At 48.3% G+C, this 19,867-nt stretch overlaps 1 protein-coding gene across 1 annotated transcript in view; it reads right to left on the bottom strand.

The window, feature by feature from the left end:
* Galnt2 (polypeptide N-acetylgalactosaminyltransferase 2) overlaps window positions 1–19,867 on the bottom strand; it is a 140,390-nt gene that overhangs the window by 52,677 nt on the left and 67,846 nt on the right. Inside the window, exons 2-3 of the mRNA XM_076572317.1 lie at window positions 13,452–13,545; window positions 2,585–2,738 (exon numbers count right to left, since the gene is read on the bottom strand). Coding sequence (XP_076428432.1) covers window positions 2,585–2,738; window positions 13,452–13,545 — 248 coding nt within the window. The remainder of the gene's footprint in view (window positions 1–2,584; window positions 2,739–13,451; window positions 13,546–19,867) is intronic.

Raw genomic sequence — 19,867 nt, 5'->3', positions numbered from 1 at the left:
GGAGAGTGGTCAAAGCTCCCTGGCAGGAGCTGTCAGGCTGTGCAGGATTTAATTTGCCTCAATCTAACCAACGGGGAAGGCTCCCAGTGGCTGCTGTAACACAGGCCAAGGAGGCAACACAGGCCAGGCAGAATCAACCTATCCTGGGAGAGGCAGTCCAAAATCAGCTTAGACAAACAATCATTCCAAAAATATTGAAAAATAATATGTCTGTAGAGTTTGAGGGAATTTGAGAAGCTCACAATGGAGGCAGCTGCTGAGAAACCAAGTTCCATGCTGACAAGCCCCAAATTGTACCTTTTCCTGCTCAAAGAAGAGCGTGCCATGGTGAAATCTTGGTGGGAAAATCAGCTTAGCAGCAGCTGGTGACACAAAGCTCAATGATCACACAGAGATTAAACTTCAGTCAGCTCAAGTAGCCAGGTGACATTTTTACCGTAACTCCGCTGGGCTCTATTTCCAGAGGTTGAAATCCTGTATTAGTTACCTTGTCACTTCTGTGGTCAAATATCTGACCACACAAGGAAAGAAGGGTCTACTCTGGCTCACAGTGCAGTTTACCATGGCTTACCATGAGGCAGCTGGTCACATGACATCTGCTGATCACATGACATCTGCCAGGAAGCAAAGAAAGATAAATGCTGATACTCACCTTGCTTTCTTTTTATTCACCCTGGGACCCCAGCTCATGGGTGCCCACATCTGAGGTGAGACCCACCTCAAATAATCTAATCTAGAAACTTCCTTGCAAATGTGGCCAGAGCCTTGTCTCCTAGGTGAGTATAATCCTGTCACATTGCTAAGCACTGACCCTTCCAGCCTTACGTCAGCAGCTCCTAGTCCAGTGCCTCTGAAGAAAATTTTGCATGTCCCATAGTGGCTTGTGAGGATCCTGAAGTAGGTCCGAGGGGCATCTTGACATCACACGCTATTAGCTGGAGAAAGGGAGTGGGGATACACTCTGGACCATCCGTAATGAGCAAAGGGCTGTCCCTAGACATGCACACACCTGTGACCACATACAGGTCTTCAAGCTCAAGGCTGTCACTGTCTGAAACTCCACTCAGAACTCCCAGGAGCCCTGGGACTGAGGCCCACTGCCCTTGTTTTAGAGAGTGAAACAGGATGGCTATAACCAGAAGTACAACAAAAGAGCTGAACAGAACGGCCTTTAAGAGAAGGAAGAAAAAGAAATGAAGTAAGGCAATCATCTGGTGTGGCTGGAGGATGAAAGTTGACACCATGAATCTGTTTCAGTGTGGTTACAGGGGTCACAGAGTAAATAACCCACAGGCTTTTCCCTGGTCCCAAAGGACAACAAAGCTGTGTTTTCTGTATAAGAACTGTTTTGAGTACCAGTGCTGACCACTCCCCAAAGATGGCGGGGAAGGAAAGGACTGCACCCCTAGCAGTACCCACCACCTGATCCTAAGACAGGCAGGAGGGGAACCCTCCATCAGGGCACAGAGCTGTCTTCCAGTCCTCTAGGTCCATGTGTTCCTGCCTCCTGCTTTGCTGTCTTCCGTCTCTGGACTCTGACACAGATACGATGAACTCAACAAAGCACACCTGTGGTACACAGTGTCTGTGTGTGTCCAGAGATGACCGGCACCTGGATAGCAACCAGGAGGAAGACCAGGCCTGCACCTGTGTGGTATCACCTGGCAGGCCCCTCTTCCTCGGTGTCCTAGATCCCTGTCCTGACGCCTGTGCCAGGCATGCAGAAGTGGAGATATGGCTCCCAGGCGGATGGTGTAGGCCCTGGCAGTGCTTCTGAACATGCACAGACCCAGGGTGCACCCCGTCTGACCACTGGCAGACGTGAGATCCACCATATGCCCCACTCCCCAAGAAATCAGTGGCTCTGGAAGCAACTTCGTTCATAGAGAGATCCACCTACTAAGGACAAGAGCTGCCCTCAGGGTTCAGAGATATGAGAAGCAGCTCCTCATTTCTCAGTGATCCCGACCAAAACCAGCCCATCCCAAGGTGCCAGAGTGGATAATGCTCTGTCAAGGTTTCTCCAGTCAAACTTCAGGGCATGGAGGAGAGGACCAAGGCTGTGGAGTTCTCTTTCCTTATAAGTGGTGCCAGACTAGTCTTCAGTGTCCGAGGATGCCTTGAGCTGAGCTTGGTAGTCAGCCCACCCTCCACCCAAGTCTTGAAAAACAAGAGAGTGTGACGGCCCTTCTCCATTAGTGCCAGCAGTGAGCTGCTACCACCTGTCCTGCTCCTCGATCCTCCCAACTCTGCTGAGAAGTTAACCTCTCCTCTGATTTCCAGAAAGTTCCCCCACTAGAGCTGGCCCAGTAAGTGGAAGTTTAGATTTTCTTCCTTCCAAGATTGTGAACAGTGTTTATGAACACAGCTTCAAAATATTAAATGATCAGCAGACACAAGGCCTGTACAACTTTCTCCTTCTGATTCCTCTGCTGGCCAATAGCCTGCTGCCTCTGCAAACTGTCAAGAGGCATGAGCCTCACTTCAGCATCTTTCCTGCTTAGACAATGCTACATGGGTGAGGAAATCCAGTGGCACAAGGAAGCGTTTTCCAGCTCTTTTCCAACATGGGGAAGGGACTTACTGGTCATGCCGGGTGTCAGGAATGCCTCGATCCATACGCAGCTTGTCACTCTCTACTTGGTTGAACTTGTTGCGTGCATAGGGGTCCTGCCCAGAGCGAACCATTGTCCCTCCAACATACACCTCCTGGTTAAAGTCTGGCCACCGGACTTTCCCTGGAAAAGGCAGAACAGAAGGTGTGGGACAAGTGGACATAAAACCAGAGTGTTGCCAGAAATATCAATGAGTGTTAAATCAAGAAACAGTGGCCTTGGCTTGTTCATAGGATGACAATTTCAATCAAAAAAAAAAAAAAAAGTAGCTGAAAACAGCCCCAAGCACTGTCATATGGGAGCTGAGAGTCTGCCGTTTGAAAGACAAGAGTGAAAGGCCTGGCAGTCTGTGGATGCCCACAGAGGCTTCTTAGCGAGACCTCAGTCAAGGTCAGAGAATCTGAGTTTGTTTTACCCAGCAGAGCTTCATGATGGGATGATTTGGCCACGGGCGTGGTTACCAGGTGTTTGGAAGGGTCTACACTTGGCTGTACATTGTGCTTTGATCTTGAAAGGGGGAGGTCTTTTGCCTTGCCCCTTGACATTGAATAAAAGCCCTTTGGAATAAACCTTGAGGTGACTGGGTATTGACCCAGGGCCTCTTCGAAGCTATCCTGTGTCTCTGTCTTTCTCTGTCGTCTCTGCCTGTATTTCTAATACTTCTTTATTCCTCTCTCATCCCCTCAAGAACCCTTCGACAGGTCAGAGCTGGACTCTGATGGACTCCTACAGCAGTCAGGCTCCATCCAAAGCTCCCCAAGACTTTGCTGGCAACTCTGGCACTTTCTGTGAAGGGATGTTCTCTGTCCAGCTTCCTGGGGACTTTGGTCATGTCCCCAAAGCATTCCAGGCAGGCAAAAGAGACAGTGTATGTGTAAATTAATAAAGCACTCCGCTGTGCAGCCAAGCACCACAAGAATAAGTGTTTGGACGATTGGGGTCCCAAACCTACGCCCAGAACAAAGCCACCTGGAGATGGTACTGAAGGTCCTCAGCAGCGCAGAGGTGACAGTCAAGGCACCTCCAGACTGAGCCTCCAGGAGAAGGTCAATGGCTAAGGCGAAGCTGGCAGGAGGGGAGGTGGGCTAGAGTCACACTACCCAGAGTGCTATTTGTTCTTTTGGTTGCTTGGTTTTTTAGACAGTAGCTCATGTAGCCCAGGTTATCCTCAAACTTACTAGGCAGCTAAAGATGACCCTACCTCCTGACCCTCCTACCCCCATGCTCAGCTCTGCTATGTGCTCTCTGAGCTCACTAAAATCATCACTTACTTCCCTCTTTCCTCCCTGGAAAGAGGGTCCTATGCTGCTAAATACCACTGGGCTAAGGGTATCCATGATTCATTCCTGCAGCTCCCCCTGCCTCCAATACACCTAAACATGCTTCCCCTCTGAATGCCATTACTGTCAGCCCAATCACCGAACATCAGGAGAGGGACACATTCCCGTAGTGTAGAAAATACCACACCCTAAGAAAGGGTATTGCCACAGCTTCCTGTGAGGCCTCTTCGGGGTTCTCTCTGCAGCTGTCAGGATGCCTGACCTTATGGAGAAGTAAAGAGTGTAGCTGTCAGAGACACCCCATGACAGACAGGACCCAGTCATTCCTCATATACAGGTCTTTTCCTGGGGAGAAGGTCATTAGAAGAGCCTGTCCACCCCCAGACATTTCTTAGTCTTGTCAATTCCTTCCTGTTGGCATCTTCCCTGTAGTCAGACTCCTATGCCCTCTCTGGGGGTGCCATGTGGTCATGGAGAGGGTTTTATGTGGTATATCAGGCCATGAAATTGTAGGACACCTCACAGCTTTGCCTCAGTATCTCTGAGGCACTAGTCACACGCTGGCATCATGCTAGATCCATAGGCCTAGGTGACAAGGCAGATTCATCCAGCCCCACTGAAGTGTGCATGTTCTGAGGGGGAAGAAGACAGACTAGCGAGCCACAGCTAAACCTGCAGGCCAGAAAGCCCCCCAGAAGGCCTGTCTGAGCTGAGGTCAAAAGCCTGTGACACCTCACCAAATGCCATTACTCTGCAGCAGCTCCTCCCTCTGACCATGGCCATCTCCAGCTGGACCCACAGATCCCACCTTGCCATGATGCTGACTCTCCCTAGGGCCCAAAGCCCCAGGGCTAGAGACTGAAGTAGCCTTTCCTTTCAGAAAGTGTGTTAGGATGTGAGAATGCCATGGGGCTGCAGATGCGTTCAACTGTGACGGGCATCCCGTCATGAATCAGAAGTCTCAGGCATTCACACAAACGGCTAGAGCCTACCAGTGTAACACTCACCCTCGCTAGAGGGAAGGCACAGGTGCAGCCTGTGTTTTCAAGTGAGTGTGACAAAATATGGCTTCATCATCTAAGAATGGTTCAAAACCCGTAATCTGAAAAACACTGGGCTCAAGAACCAATCATGGAAATTGGTCTGTCTCACGCAGAATTGTCAGGTTGGAGACCCCTGGGGCAGAGGCAGCAGAAAGCAGAGGAAGGAAGCTCAGGGGCCCGTGCTCCAGCCTGGCCCGTCCCCAGCTGGCCTCCACTCCAGCCTGGCCCATGCCCTCTAAGCGAGGCTCACACCTGAGCCACTGCCTGAGTCCAGCCCAGCCCACACAGACAGGCAGGCAGCCAGGTGCGGAGAGCTGAGAGCTGGGCAGCACAAGCCACACAAAAGAGCAATCCACTGAGTCCTCAGAGTCACAGGCCACCTGCACGCCTAACAGCTTAAAATTTCAGTTTTGGAGATTACAAGTTCCAGAACAATAAAACAACAACAAAAAACAACCCCAAGAAAACAAAACATCAATTTTGTGATAGGTTGGAAAAGGCTCCAGTCACCAGTCACAGCCCTGCTCCCCACACACTCCCACTTTGAGCTGACGGAAAAGCCCGAGATAACATTTCACAGGAGGCAGTAGGAGCTAGCTCCATCATCAAAGTTGACAAGAAAATAAAGTGAGCATCCAGACAGTGTGAGAACCACAGAGCACATCACCCCAAGCTGGCTGGGGAGCAGGTGCTCACTGGGCAGGGCTGTGGAAACATTCAGCAGCAGATTTGCTTAGGAGTGGACTTCTCCCAAGCAGAGCCTTTGGGTGGAGCTGTGTGTTGCAATGCATGTTGAGACCAGCCATAAAAATGAGGTATGACAGTGACCCAGAGTCAGGAGGAACAGTCTGAGCCCACACTGACTGGGCTGGTATGTCTTTACCCGCAGCCCAGGCAGTCCTTTAGGTCCTGCCTCTCCAGAAACTGTGCATAACCAGTCTAAGGCCACCTTCAAGACTGTCCTCTGAGGAGCACTGGCTCGTGCGTGTTCCCACTGACCCTGTATTATTCCAATCTTCCATTCCCCCTTAAGATGGGATCCAGACTTCCTGGTCACAGCTCCAGGCACCTGTAGGTTCTTCCTCTAGGTTCCTAACCAGTCACAAACGCCTGCCTCCACTGCCTCACTACTGTTGTCTCATCCTGGACGAAGGCAAGTGTAAAACTGGCCAAATCCTAGGCCTGACTTGGAAGAGCACAGCTTCACACTGGCACTCACTCCCCTGCAGCAGCAGACCAGGAAAGACCTCCAACTGGCAGTCAGGAAACAGGAAGCCTAAACCAAAGCTCAGGTTCTTCAGGATGAAAACAACCGCCACCTATATATTTCTTTCTAATGCTATCCCCAGGAACTGGAGATGGGGGAAGGAGTGGCCTTCCTCTCCTGTCCATTCACTGCTGGACAGTCTCAGATGGCCAGCGGAGGCGAGCTGGAGGAAGGGCTGGGCTAACAGCAAGAGGAGGCATGAGTGCTCCTTGCCCATCATTCCCAGCCCACAGCCTGCAGCCATGGAAACAACAGCTCAGAGTCAGGAGAGGGATGAGTCAGTGAACATGGATCAACATGCCCTTGGGAGAGAAAGGATGAGTCTCTGTGGGCCCTGAAGAGGGGACCCAGGGATGGTGCTGTGAAGATGACATCCTCCACCTGTCTTCCCTACACTGTCCTGTCCTGGCTACTGCCTACCTTTGCCTACAGGCTGTAACACACACACACACACACACACACACACACACACACACACACACACACACACACACACACACACACACACACCCTGCCTCCCGGCCACTCATATCTCCTTCTACTCTTCCCACAGATGACTTACCCAGACTCCTCCTGACATTCAGACTGCAATAGGTGTCAGCCTTGAGTTTGGGACTGCAACTCAACATTTTAGTTAGACATGGCTGGACTCCAAAGAGGCCTCTCTATCCCAGAGCCTCCTGTGAGGCTCATGAGTCACTCTTCTGACTGCAATCCTTAGGTTCCTAGTTCAGTTCAAGAAATTTCCCATATCACCTGCCCTTGGGCAGGAGCACCCAGAGGCTTGCTACACACAGGGGCAGAAGCCCAGGGAGGCTATCTATCCAGCTCAGGGCTTGGGTGACCAGGACAGAGAACTCCTCAGGGCCAGAGGAAAGCTGATGTCAGGTTTCTAATAACCCATCTATAAATGAACCTGAAAAGACCACAGAGCTATTCAATCAGGTATGTCAGACTTTACATGATGTGTATCAATACATTTAACTTAAAATAATGTAGATTTCTTTCTTAAAAGTTTTGTTTTTACTAAACCTCATTCCTGAAAGAATAATCGCATCAATCTATAATGAGTTTTCACAAAACCGGCAGGCCTAGTGCATGTTGGAAAGCAGGCACTGTGAGACACATGTACATGCTCTTAAGAGGCTTCTGGGTGCAAGAACAGGGTACCCGACACATGCTCCTGAAGACGGGTGTGCCATTTATCACCACAGGTGTCTGGGCAGACAGGAGCCTGCACGTCATGGGCTCCGAGTTCTGCACAGATGTGGACTCCCCAGCAGAGGCAGCTCAAGCAAACGCCAGCACCCTGGATAGAATGCTTATCTCGAGTGGAACCACCTTCTCCTGGGACAGCATGGGAAAGGGGGCATGCAATAACCCACAGACAGATGCCTGTGCCTATGAAGCCCCTGAACTCAAACTGAACCTAATATTCCTGTGCTTGAAAGAAAAACCTCATGATACCCCTGCTCTAGCAAGTGTCCAGCACAGAAGAGAAGGCCAGGACAAAGCCAGGACTGCAGCAAAACAGGCCTGCTTCCACAATGAAGGGTGCAAATGATATTATTCCTCGGTATCTGGTATGGCACTGCACTGTGAGAAACTTCTCTTGAAATAAAACATCCTAAAACAACATATTAGGGATGGAAAAGCAGGAAAGTCAAAGCAATGAAAAGTAATTTATCAATAAATCTAAGGAATTGCCAGATGTTACAGGAGAGACACACAGAATTTGTTTAGAATTATTGATGCTATCGAATGAGCAGTTTCAAACAGCAATGAGCAGGAGCAGCTGCTCTACATTCAGAAGGTTTATGCCCAGCTCCAAATGTTCATGGGCGAATCTTCAAAGAGCTCTTCTCTGAATGGTGCATGGTTTTTTGTTTGCATGTTTCTTTGGGAGCTAAAGTCTCACTATAGAGCTAGCCCAGGCTAACCTGCCGTCTATTTTCCCTCCTAAGCCCTCTGCAGAAGCAGTCACAGTCACTGCAGGATCCATACCCAATGCTGCCTCCACCCACCTCAGTCATCATCACCCAGAGCAATGCTACTCCGCCAGGATCTCTGAAAGCCCTGCTCCCAGGAGAATCCGGGGGGAGTAGATCAGAGTGCCGAGGACGCCTTACTATGGACATCCTTCCTCTGCAGGGAGTGTGGACTGTGGCAGCATCCAATGTGCAAGTGAGTGGCTCTGGGAGTTTGGGGGCTCTGTGATGGACGCCTAGCAGTTATGGGCAGTAAGTGGAATGAACTGGCCCAACACCAAAGCCAGAGGACAACAGAAGAAAACGAAACTACAGAACAGTTTTTTCATGAACATATACAAAAATCCTCAACAAAATATTAGCAAATCAAATCCAGGAATGTACAGGAAGAATTCCATTCCACAGGTGGGATTTACAATGGTTATTTAAGGTTGGATAGGCAAATAAAAATCAATGAAGCACAGACATGACCATATCAAATGATGCAGAAAGGGTCCTGACAAAATCCAACAACTCCATGACAGAAACTTTCAGCAAATTAAGTTGACAAACAATGTCTGAAACAAATTTATAGCTCAAATATGAGAAACTCAACTGTCTCACTGATGAGAAACACGGTAAGAGGACTATCCCCTTTCACACTGCACCAAAAGTCCTAGTTAATGCAAAAAGACAGGAAATGGGAATAAAAACTAAATGTATAGGAAAGAAAAAAAAACATCTTTGCACATGCCATGCTTATCTATGTATAAGCTATGGAAGAAACAAAAACCAAGTGTCCGTAAGCAATTTCAGCAGGACTGAGACATGAGACTGAGAAAAGGCTGCAATCGCTGTCTATCAGCAATGAACAAGTGGAATCTGAAGTCAGAAATACAGCAGCATCTACACTGGCACTACCCAAATGAATCTTACATTGAAATCTAGCCAACTATGTAAAATACCTATAGGACGAAAACTACAAAGCTCTGATGAAAGACACCAGAGAACAAGGGAATAAATGGCCGCCGTATACTCCATGCCTGTGGATGGGGACCCAGGACTGTCAAATGTCAGTTCTCTCAGCCTGATCCAGAGTCAAGCAGTGCCATTCAAGTCTCTGTGAGCTGCTTTGTGGCCATTACAAACAGGCTATTTCAAGTGAAAGCAGAAGACCCGGAGGGCCAGTGCTGTCCTGAAAGAGAGAAATGTGACGGAGGGCTGACATGCCCCAAACTGAAGACTTTTATAAACTTGCAGTAATTATGGTTTTGGTAAAATACACAAATACATCAATTGATCTGAATAAAGAGCCAGAAATACATACACAGTCGGTTGACTTTTGACAAAGGAAAGATAACAGAAAAAGTAAACTTCTTCCCACTTCTTTTTTTTTTTTGGATGCTAGAGACAAACATCTTTATTAAAGACACTACCAAAATTTCGGCCAACATGAACAGATTTGTAAACAGAATGCTGCTCTTCCCGACTGGCAGCCCTGAAAAGATGATACAGGACAACACAACCTGAGTCAGCATTAGTTCAAATCCTTCCATTTGATCCTGTGACTTATGTCCCTACATGGTAGACAAGTGACAGTTTAAATCTGTGTTAACAGATAAACTTCATGAAATGAAAGTCCGTGCTGTTTGATGAATCACAGTATGTTATGGTTAAATATATCCACTTGTTTTTATATTCCTGGTATCCAGGATAAAAAAAAAATCTTTAAATATACACCTAATGTGGGTAATAGCTTCTTTGCAAATCTCTCTTCAAGAAATACTTTATAGCAGTATATAAATAGGTTACCTACACATGTAATTTTATCATTTTTCCAAAAAAGTATAGATCTGTTTCATTTTTATAACATCAATTCTTTTCCCAAACATTAACAAAATGGACACACCGTTGAAATGGAAAAGCTAGTCCTCCACAACAGAAGTAGCAATTTGACAGAAACAAACCAACAATGCTGACAGCCTGCAACAACACTCATCTGTTGTTAACCTGAGCGTCCTGCCTACTGAGGAGTAGCAGCTTTTTTTACCTTCCTAACATCCACATCAGCTCTGCAGACATACAAGCTGAACACACACGTTCTGACGTTCTGATGCTGGCAGGTCACAGCGTGCTTTTCATGGCTGTTAGCACTGAGAAGTGGAGCTACTGATTAACCGCACGATGAAAATACCTTAAGGCAGCCATTGCAATTGGGGTTTAACCTGCAGGGCAGATTTAACACTCCAGAGCCAGTCAGCCCATCCGTACGTATGGGATAGACAACTACACAACTTTCTGTTTTTATCCCACCAAAGCAATGTTTTGATTTTTTTTTTTTTAAATTTTGTGAATCTAAATTTTCTACCATTTAAGGCAAAGAGTTTGCATTTAAAAAGGTCAGAAAATAGGCTTATGTTTATCCAAATGCACATTACTGTCTTGTTTTGTTATAAACACATGCAGCTCTTAAGTGTGGACATTGCATCTCTGATACCTAAAAACTCATCTCAAATGACAAACACAAAGTTTCAAGGAAAAAATTGATTTTATGCATAGATACTAGATCCCCAATATCTAAAATACTTCTATTAACAAACAAGTGTTGGTGGTGGGGCGACCAGGAAAAAAAAAAAAAAACAGCTTCAAAATGCAGGGAAGCAAAGTAAAATGGAGGGGAAAAGAGTAGTTTACTAATACTGAAACCTCCAACAAGCAAAGTTTCAGCTTTTAGAATCTAGAGCAGTGGTTCACAACCTATGGGTCATGACCCCTTTGGGTACTGAATGATTCTTTCACAGATACTTACATTACGATTCCTAACAGTAGCAAAATTAGTTATGAAGTAGCAACAAAAATAATTTCTGGTTGGAGGTCACCACTCCATGAGGTACTGGATTAAAGGGCTGCAGCATTAGGAAGGTTGGCAACCACTGCTCTAGAACAACTTATCTAGACCTTTAAATAAATAAGACTAAGTTTCTTCACATCTTCTGAGCCAAGCAGAGTTCCAGTGCCATGACTCTGTTTGCTGTTGGTCAAATTCACCTATTAGTTTTCGGATGTGAGCGGACTGTAATGAAGACCCCCGAATCTGTGGTTTTCTTCATGGTAGCGGAGGCAGTGAAACCTTCTGTAACCTCTTCACTGGGATCTAGACTGGAGCTCCTCAGCTTGGCAGTTTCTTCTCTCTGAAGGTCTTCTTCCTTTTCCTCCATGCTCTTAATGTCACATCGTGTCTTTTTTTTTTTTTTTTTTTTTTTTTTTTTTTGAGACACGGTTTCTCTGTGTACCTCTGGCTATCCTGGAACTTATTCTGTAGACCAGGCTGGCCTCAAACTCAGAGATCTGCCTGTCTCTGCTTCCTGAATGCTGGGATTAAAGATGCATCACCACTACCCAGTAAAAAAGTAAACCTTCAACAACTGGACACACAAACAAATCAATCCAGAAGTCTAGACAGGCACCTTCCATCTCTCACAAAAACTAACTCAAATGGGATCGTAGATGTAAATATAATTCTAGAAAGTAACACAAAAAGTTTTCAGATCCATAGCCAAAATCACAGCTGCTTACCAATCCCTGTATCTGAAAAACTGCATGGGAAACCTGAGAGGAGATTCCTTGATCTGCTGTAACTGCCTACCAGCTGTCCTGACGGGTGCGTTTGCTGGACATCGTGTTTCACGACCATTTCTTTGCCATAATTATAAAATCTCACAGAATCTCTTCCACGGTAGGACATGTCATTAGGGCACCCAAACCCATGTTCCTAGGCCATGCTCACTCGTATTTCACTCAGACTCAACCACCTTGGGACAAAGGTGGTGTTTTGTGTTATCACTATTTATACAGTAGCTTTACACTTTATACACTCACAATTGCCCAAACTTGGAAGCAACAAAGACACCATTCAGCAAGTGAATGCAAAATTAAACTGTGGTATATCTAGGCAATGGACTGTTATTCAATGCTAAAAGTTAACCAGTTAGGGCTGGAGAGATGGCTCAGTGGTTAAGAGTGCTTTTTGCTCTTGTAGAAGCCTGGAGTTGAGTTCTCAGAACCGACATCCAGTGGCTTACAAGACAAAGGACCTCTATAGACATCCACATAAATGTACAACACACACACACACACACACACACACACACACACACACACACACACACACACACACACGGTGGGGTGGGGAGATAAGCCTAAAGAAAAGAAAGAAATCAGCCATCAAGCCATGAGAAGACATGAAGGAACTTGTGTGTATTAGTAAGTAGAGATACCAATGTAGACTCTGATCCAATCATATGCCACCCCAGGAAAGTTAATGCTGAAAAACACTAAGAAGATCTGGGACTTGGCAGGGGTAGGGAGATGGGGGGGAGAGCAGGCAGAGCATAGGCAGTTTCCAGGACAGTCACTCTACTCTGACATTCAATGGGTCTCTGTCATACATCTGTCAGAACTCAAGAAGGTTGGCTCAAGTGGATAAGAGCACTTGGGCAATCATGAGGACCCACACACGTTAGGTATGTATGTAATGCATACCAGTACCTCCAGCTCCAAGGAGGGCAGAGACTGGGCAATCACTGGGGCTTGCTGAGAAAAGACCCTGCCTCAAAAGAACAGGTTGAGAGTGACAGAGGACACCTAACACCCTCTTCTGACCATTGCACATGCATGTCCTTCCTTCCCCATGTGTGCATGTGGTTTACACACACACACACACACACACACACACACACACACACAAAAACACAAACACACCACACACACACACACACACAAACACAAACACACACATACACACACATCTTTATAAAAAAAAAACCTCACAGAATGTGCCCTATCACCAAGAATGACCCTCACTGTGGACTTTGGTGGTGACCCTGGGTTAATGTAGGTCATGGTTTGTTCCCAGTGTCCCAATCTGGTGAGAATATAGATGGGAAGGAGGAAGGTGAATGCATGGCATGGGAACATTCTGGATCTTTTGACAATTTTGCTATGAACCTAAAAATCCTTAAGAAAAAATTAAGTCTATTTAAATTTTTTTTCATGGACTAAAACTTCAGATCCTGTGTTTATACTTGACTCTTTCTCTTTCAATACATTCTGCTGCCCACTCACCAATGTCCTGACAAGAAAATCAAAAGTGTGCTCTTGGGCAGTGTCCAGTAGCTTAAGGAATTCAGTGTTTGCCTCGAGCCACGGCTCCTAGCACTGTGCTCAGTCTGTTCAGTTAGGAGGGCCACGGAAGGTTGGCCCTGGCCCAGATACAGTACCTGGGGGGAGGGTCTCCACACTCTGTGCTTTCTCATCTCCATTGCTGTGGTGAAGGTCTTTCTTTTTAATGGAGTCGATGTCGTTCCAGTCATCCTGGGGAAACAAAGACACTGAGTGAGCTGTGGGTCTCTGCTGGCTCACCTTCACCCACTTCAAAGGCTGTGTCTCATGATGCCATCACCCTGGGGGGCTCAGCAATGAGCAGGGAGGGCCCCAGCATAGGACAATCTTCATGACCACCCAGAAGTCTAGACTACTCTAGGGAGAAAGCGGGGGACAATCTCTGCAGGAACACACTTGCACCTCCCTCGGGCTGCGGCCTGACTGCACACCAATGGAAAGATCACTCGGAATTCCGGAATCCCAGGCTCTGTGGTGAGGACCACAGCAACTATGTGCTGCGCACAGCATTGTCATCGTTATCAAGGTGGTCCAGTCATGGAACCAAGGTAGGCTCTGGGAAATCCCCGAGGTTTGGGCCCTCTAAGCTCCTAATATGTCAGAGGGCACATTAATCCTACTGACGGTAAACCAGGCGCTCACAGGAGACTGCCAGGGAGCCAGCCTACAGAGCAAGACATAAGCTCTGGTGGAATTTATCCCACCCATATGGGCAAACAATTGGCTGTCATTTATCAACATTAAATCAAACTAAATAACAGCTCCACAGCCACATAGCTTAATGCATTTTCCACCCACTTCAATCTGATTTCTGAGAATAAAAAGTGTTTCTGTGCATAGCCCAAATAGGAAACCTCCCTCATGGAAGGGCACTTCTGGAGCAGGTGAGGATGCCGGGCACTGGGAACCCCACTGGCAGCCCAGCCTGCTCTCCGTGTAGTGCCATTCCTTGGCCTGGCCTGCTGTGTGCACTTGCCCTGCTGTGCTGGCTCTAAAAAAGACCTTGGGCCCTCCACATGTTACCTGCCCTGCCCATCATCTGCATCTAAGGGAAGTCACCCTGTCCTTAGCCCCTCCTCTCTCTGTAGCCTTTCCTTCCTCCCATGGCTTCTGCAGTACAGTGATATGGTTGGGTTTATCACAGGAAGGGCCTTCAGGGGTGGGAGGAGGAAGACAATGGACACACTGACCCCCTCGGTCTAAATCATGTCCTGACCTGGCCACCTAGCACGAAGCTTCTCAACCTCACTGACTCCTGGCACTTTTTGCTCCACAGCAACAGATGCTTTAACATTCATCTGGACACGATTTACAAATTTTCTTGCAGCCAGAAGGTTCTAAAACAATGCTTGTAATCAGCTTTTTTGATTATTGGATTATAAATAAACTTTCAACCCACCCCTGGTGAGGATTACGCAGTGACCCTAAAAACACAGCCAACTGTGTTTCACGGTAAAGGGGACCATTAGAGCTAGACCAGCCAGCTATGGCCCTGCGGGGCTGCACAGTGCTATCTTCTAATTAAGCGCCCGGTTCTATTTCATAGCTGGTTTGTCAGATTCTGTGACTAATAATACTTTCCTCCCACCAGGGCACTCGACCTCTCAAATACTCTGGCTACTGGATCAAGCTATTTCACCTTCAATAAAATCGAGTGCTGATGCCGTCTCTGGGGCTGGTGGTTCCAATCAAGTCCTAGTCTATGGCTGTCACATAATCAACACATCCAGGTCAACTATCAGCATTTTTTTTTTCCAAAATACACTTTCTCCCCACCTAGCCCCCAACTTCCCCATCTACTGTGTCTACCATAACCCTAATTCTGGAGGTGGCGGCGGCGCAAGGCCACGGTGAGTATGAAGAATGAGATAGCTCAAGGACCTGGTGGGGGTGGACCTGAGCAGAGGGAAAGATTACTAAGGCTGTGCACTGTCAGGGAATATCCATCACGTACCAGCCACTGCTCAGCCAACAACACACTGGCAGTCATTCCTGCCTTACTCATATGGTTGGAGACTTTAAGCAATTACAGAGGTCACCCAGCTGCTAAGAAGCCGCCCCAAACCCTAACCCTCCAGTTAAGCAAGTCACCAGGGGCTCATTCTGAGTATGTCATTAAAACTCAAAAATACTTTTCTGAGGGTCAAACAGGACTGCTTTGTAGTGGACTTCCACTCAAAATCCCCAATGGTGAGAAGGAGAAAGGGGAGGGTGGGAAGGAGCAGGAAGAGTCACAGCCTGGGCTGCTGCCGCGGAGGGGGACCGTCTATGCAGGCACGGACAAAACTGCCAACACAACCATCACCAATCCTATTGTCAAAGCTGAAGCACACTCTGAACCCAGAGCCCGAGGGCTGAAGCCCAGGCAGGGCATCTACTGTACCGCCTTCTAAAGGAAGTGGTTTCCCTCTCCACCCACTAACCCACTGCAGGGACGGGATGTGGCTCATGAAGCCACATCTCAGAACACACATGGCCAGTGACAGGCTCACTAGCTGAGACTCCCGGACACTTCTGTCCCTCTCTCCTTCAAGCCTACCACAGTTGTGGGTACAGCAGGCACAAGTGGCACCCCAGGCTGGGTGAACTTGGGCAAGAGCAGAGAACCAGCAAGCACTCTAGGAGGGCTCTGGGAGAGACTGCGCCCACGTACAGAGGAAGGTCTCAGGGAAACCTGAGGGAAGAGAGGAGAAAGGATAGGGAGGGGTCGGGCATGGTGGCAGCCCCCAACACGGAGCAGAAGACAAGGCTCACAAGGTGCCTTGAGGTTGTTCTAAAAACTCCTCTTTGAAGAGGCCAGCCCAAGTAGCCAAGACACAGATGCAGCATAAAGAAAGGTCACACTGAATAAGTAAGTCTAGGACGGAGAGATGGAAGTTAAGTCCCACTGGGAGAAAAGAGATCAGAGGCGGCACCAGGAGTCCATCTGGACACCCTGGACTAGTGAGTGAGGCAGGTGCTCCCGTCTGGAAGCAAGGCGCCCAGGAAGCCCTGAAGGAGGATCTGGGAAACAGGTGGAGTTTGGGCACACGTTTATCATCCACGCTACCCTCAAGCAGAGACCACAGGTGGGTGAGAGTAGAGCAAGAAGGGTCAGTCCTGACAGAGAAGCAGAGGACAAAAACACACGCTGAGGTGAGAGCTCCAGCTTAGGCCTGAGCCCAAGCCTGGAGTTCTAGGCAGGGCCCAGCCAGTGATAACGGGACCTCACCAGCACTGAACTTCAGAACTGGGAGGCTGGTGAGCTACCACGAGCCCCCGTGGCCCAGGTTTGCCATCATTAGTGGCCTTCCACACTAGCATGCAAGACCTCCAGGTCGTCTGTGGTCACAAGAACTGCTCCCATCCCGTCTGTGTGCTCGTGGCAGTGTGGTGAATACCTGGTGATGGCGGTAGCTCTAGCATGCTGCACCCTCACTGGCTCTGCCGTGGTCACCTTAGGGCTCCCCACATCTACGGTGTTAACAACACAGCTAGACCAGCAGCACTGTTCAAACAGGAGTGTCCTAATGCCACCATGTGGTGACGCCTTGTGTTTGGGGTGCTTGTGTCCAGGCTGGGGACCAGGCACTGTGCTTCTCCTGCTATGAGGATGGAAGACAGAGTCTCTCAGTGGTGGGTATATGCCCATGAGGTGGGAGCAGTAACCACATGGTTTGTGCCATGTTTGTAACAGGCATAAAAATATTCCTCTGGAAGAAAAGAGAAAATAAACAGGCTGTTTTAAATCTCTCCTCCTGAAACACATTTTGTCAATGTTAAATCATTTCAGCTACTAGACCATATGGCCAGGCACAGAACAAGTCCCCAAAATACTCTGAATGTCGGGTTCCTCAATGTCACCTGTCAGCATCATTTAGAGACTATTCAGTAGTTGTCACCAAGGCTGATCAGAACAGCAACACTTGCGTTTATAAAAAGCTAAGTTTCCAGAATCTGAAAGAGGCGCTTACTCAGACCTGGAGCCCATCTCCAAACTCAGACGCTCGCTCCAAACCCACTGAGGGACCATTCAGGCAGAAGCCAGGTTCTCAGAGCAGACCAGCTCCCGCTACAGACCATACCTCCCACAGGCCAGCATTTCTACCAAGGCACCCAGAGGGACTCGGGAACTGCTGGCGGCTTCTGATTCCTTGGGGTGGGTGTTCTACCATGGCGGGGCAGAAAACCCCACAGGTTCTCCCAGACAGGAGGAGGCACTGCTGCCCACTGTGTCACGGCCTCACTACTGTCACTGCCAGCCACTTCTCTTATTGCCACCCAACACCCAATAAGCAGCAACTTAGGGAGAGAGGGCAGATTCGGCTCACAATTTTAGTAGATACAGTCCATCATGGCAGGGAAGGCATGGCTGGGACAGCTTGTGACTAGGGGTGACAAGAACAGAAGGCTGCCTGCTCACGTCTCCCCAGAGGGCAGACATGGGACAGAGAGAAAGGCTGGGCTGTCTTCCCCAGGACTGCACCGTAGAGATGCACTTGACCATCTCCTAAAGTTTCTACAACCTCTCAAAAGAGTGCACCAAACCAACCAACCAAATGGACAATGTACTTCCCATCCACTGAGAAAGGGGGCCCACAGAGTCTGGGAGAGACCCCTGGGCAGGAGGATCACACTGTACATTACAAGTTTCCCAACACAATCTCAGCACACACTGATCCCTCTGCCTTAGAAAGCAGACTGAGCTTTGCTTGTGAAAGGCCTATTGGGAGCATGGGCTGGGCTGTAGAAAAGGGGCAGCCCTCCTAACCATCACTGTTGTTCAGAGGCAGCCTAGCCTCATAATCATGCTTAACAGATCCCTCCTCCATCTCTGAATGGAAAGTGCAAAGTAGTGACTCTTCTGGTCCCACCATGCAGGAATGACATTGGGGCACATCTGAGGAACTGTAAGAGCCCACAACAAACTTCCCAGCCCACGGTGATATCCCTAGAACCTTCCCTCAGCTAACAGCCAAAAGACACGAAAGTGTAAGAATCAGGAGTGGAAGGGAGAGGAAAAACCGAGTTCTTAAACTTAGTCCCAATGGCTGGTCCTGGTCAATCACACCCTGAGGGTGGGACCGGGCGGGGTCTGAGTGGTGCCAGGCGGCCTTGAGATGCTGCTTCACCCTTATGCCCACTGTACTGACCAGCTTGTGGAGCTCTGTCCTGCGCAGATGGGCAGAGGACAAGGTTCTCCTGTGAGGTCTGAACTAGTGTGCTTTATATACATACACTCAGTTAACCACAAACGATAGGCACTTCGTGTCAAAGGTCGTCTGTGCACTTATTTTACTGTGTGCTCATAGGAAAGCTGCTGAGGAGTACCACAGGCACTAACCCTCTGAAGTACTGTAAGCAGTGCCCCACCACGTAACCTTTCTCCCATACTCAAACTCTGGCATGGTACCCTGGATGCTCACCACACAGATGCTGTCAGAGCTCTTTTATCTCAATGTTCTCAGCCACATGCAAGAGCAATGGCAGCCAGCATCCCAGTCTTCCAGGTCCAATAAGCCAAGGGCACCTGAGACACGCTGGGGAAGAGCGGACTTGTATTGGTCTCTCTGTCACCTCAGGCAACTCTGGCTATATCCTTGAGCCTCAGTTTCCTAATACCTAACACAGAAATTAAGCACGACTCTATCTTTTCTCCATAAATGGCATTCTGATGGGCTCAGTGACTGCAAGGCCTGATGCCACCCAGGCCACCCTGAAGACCCTGCCTGGCTCCCTCCACGTGAGGACACCTTTGCTCCTTGTGTGGTGCCTAGGCAGCTATTATAGCCCTGCACTCTCCTTTCCTTCGACGTGTTTTTCAAAGGACGCACACTTTACTTGTACAGTCTTCTGTACAAGGATGTGACCCCATGAGAAAAAACACCAGGCAGCACGAGGGACATTCCACAAAATCCTTGATCGGGACTCATAAATAAATGCAAAAAACACAGAAGGAAGTGTAGGAGGAGCCTAAGAGGGCCAGGGTTAGATGTGGTGCCTTGGTCGGTCGCATGAGGATAAGGTGCCACAGGGCCATGCTGCAATGCCACCTTGCTCCCAGTAGGAGCCACCAACTACACGATTCCTTGTCATGGCCTGGCTCCTGTAACATGGTCCTTGTCTGGGCAGTTCTGTGGACTGTGCGACTTAAAGAGCATCTCTGAGGGGAGGAGCCCAGGGGGTCGGGGTTAGAAACAAAAGGAAACCATGACCTCACACCCTGTGTCCAAATACACATCCCTCATGAGTCATCACACCTGGGTGTGGATTTGGGCACCAACAATAGAATAAAGCAAGAGCTTTAATGAATAAAATACCCATATTGGCATCCTATGAATGCAAGAATTGAATGGGGAGTATGTGGGAATTTACGTAAAGAGAACGTGGCTTTTAGACCAGTATCTGTCATCTGCTTATTTCTTGTGGGGGGTGGGGTGGGGTGGGTAAGAGTTCCTGGACATTCTGAATAGCAGTTTTACGCAATCTTATTCACATTCCCCTTCAAAGACACTAAAACAGAAATCTCTTGGGA

This window comes from Peromyscus maniculatus, chromosome 5, assembly GCF_049852395.1.
Source record: "Peromyscus maniculatus bairdii isolate BWxNUB_F1_BW_parent chromosome 5, HU_Pman_BW_mat_3.1, whole genome shotgun sequence".
NCBI lineage: Eukaryota > Metazoa > Chordata > Mammalia > Rodentia > Cricetidae > Peromyscus > Peromyscus maniculatus.
The sequence above is the reverse complement of the archived record's forward strand: the minus strand, read 5'-3'. Positions and strand labels throughout refer to the sequence as shown.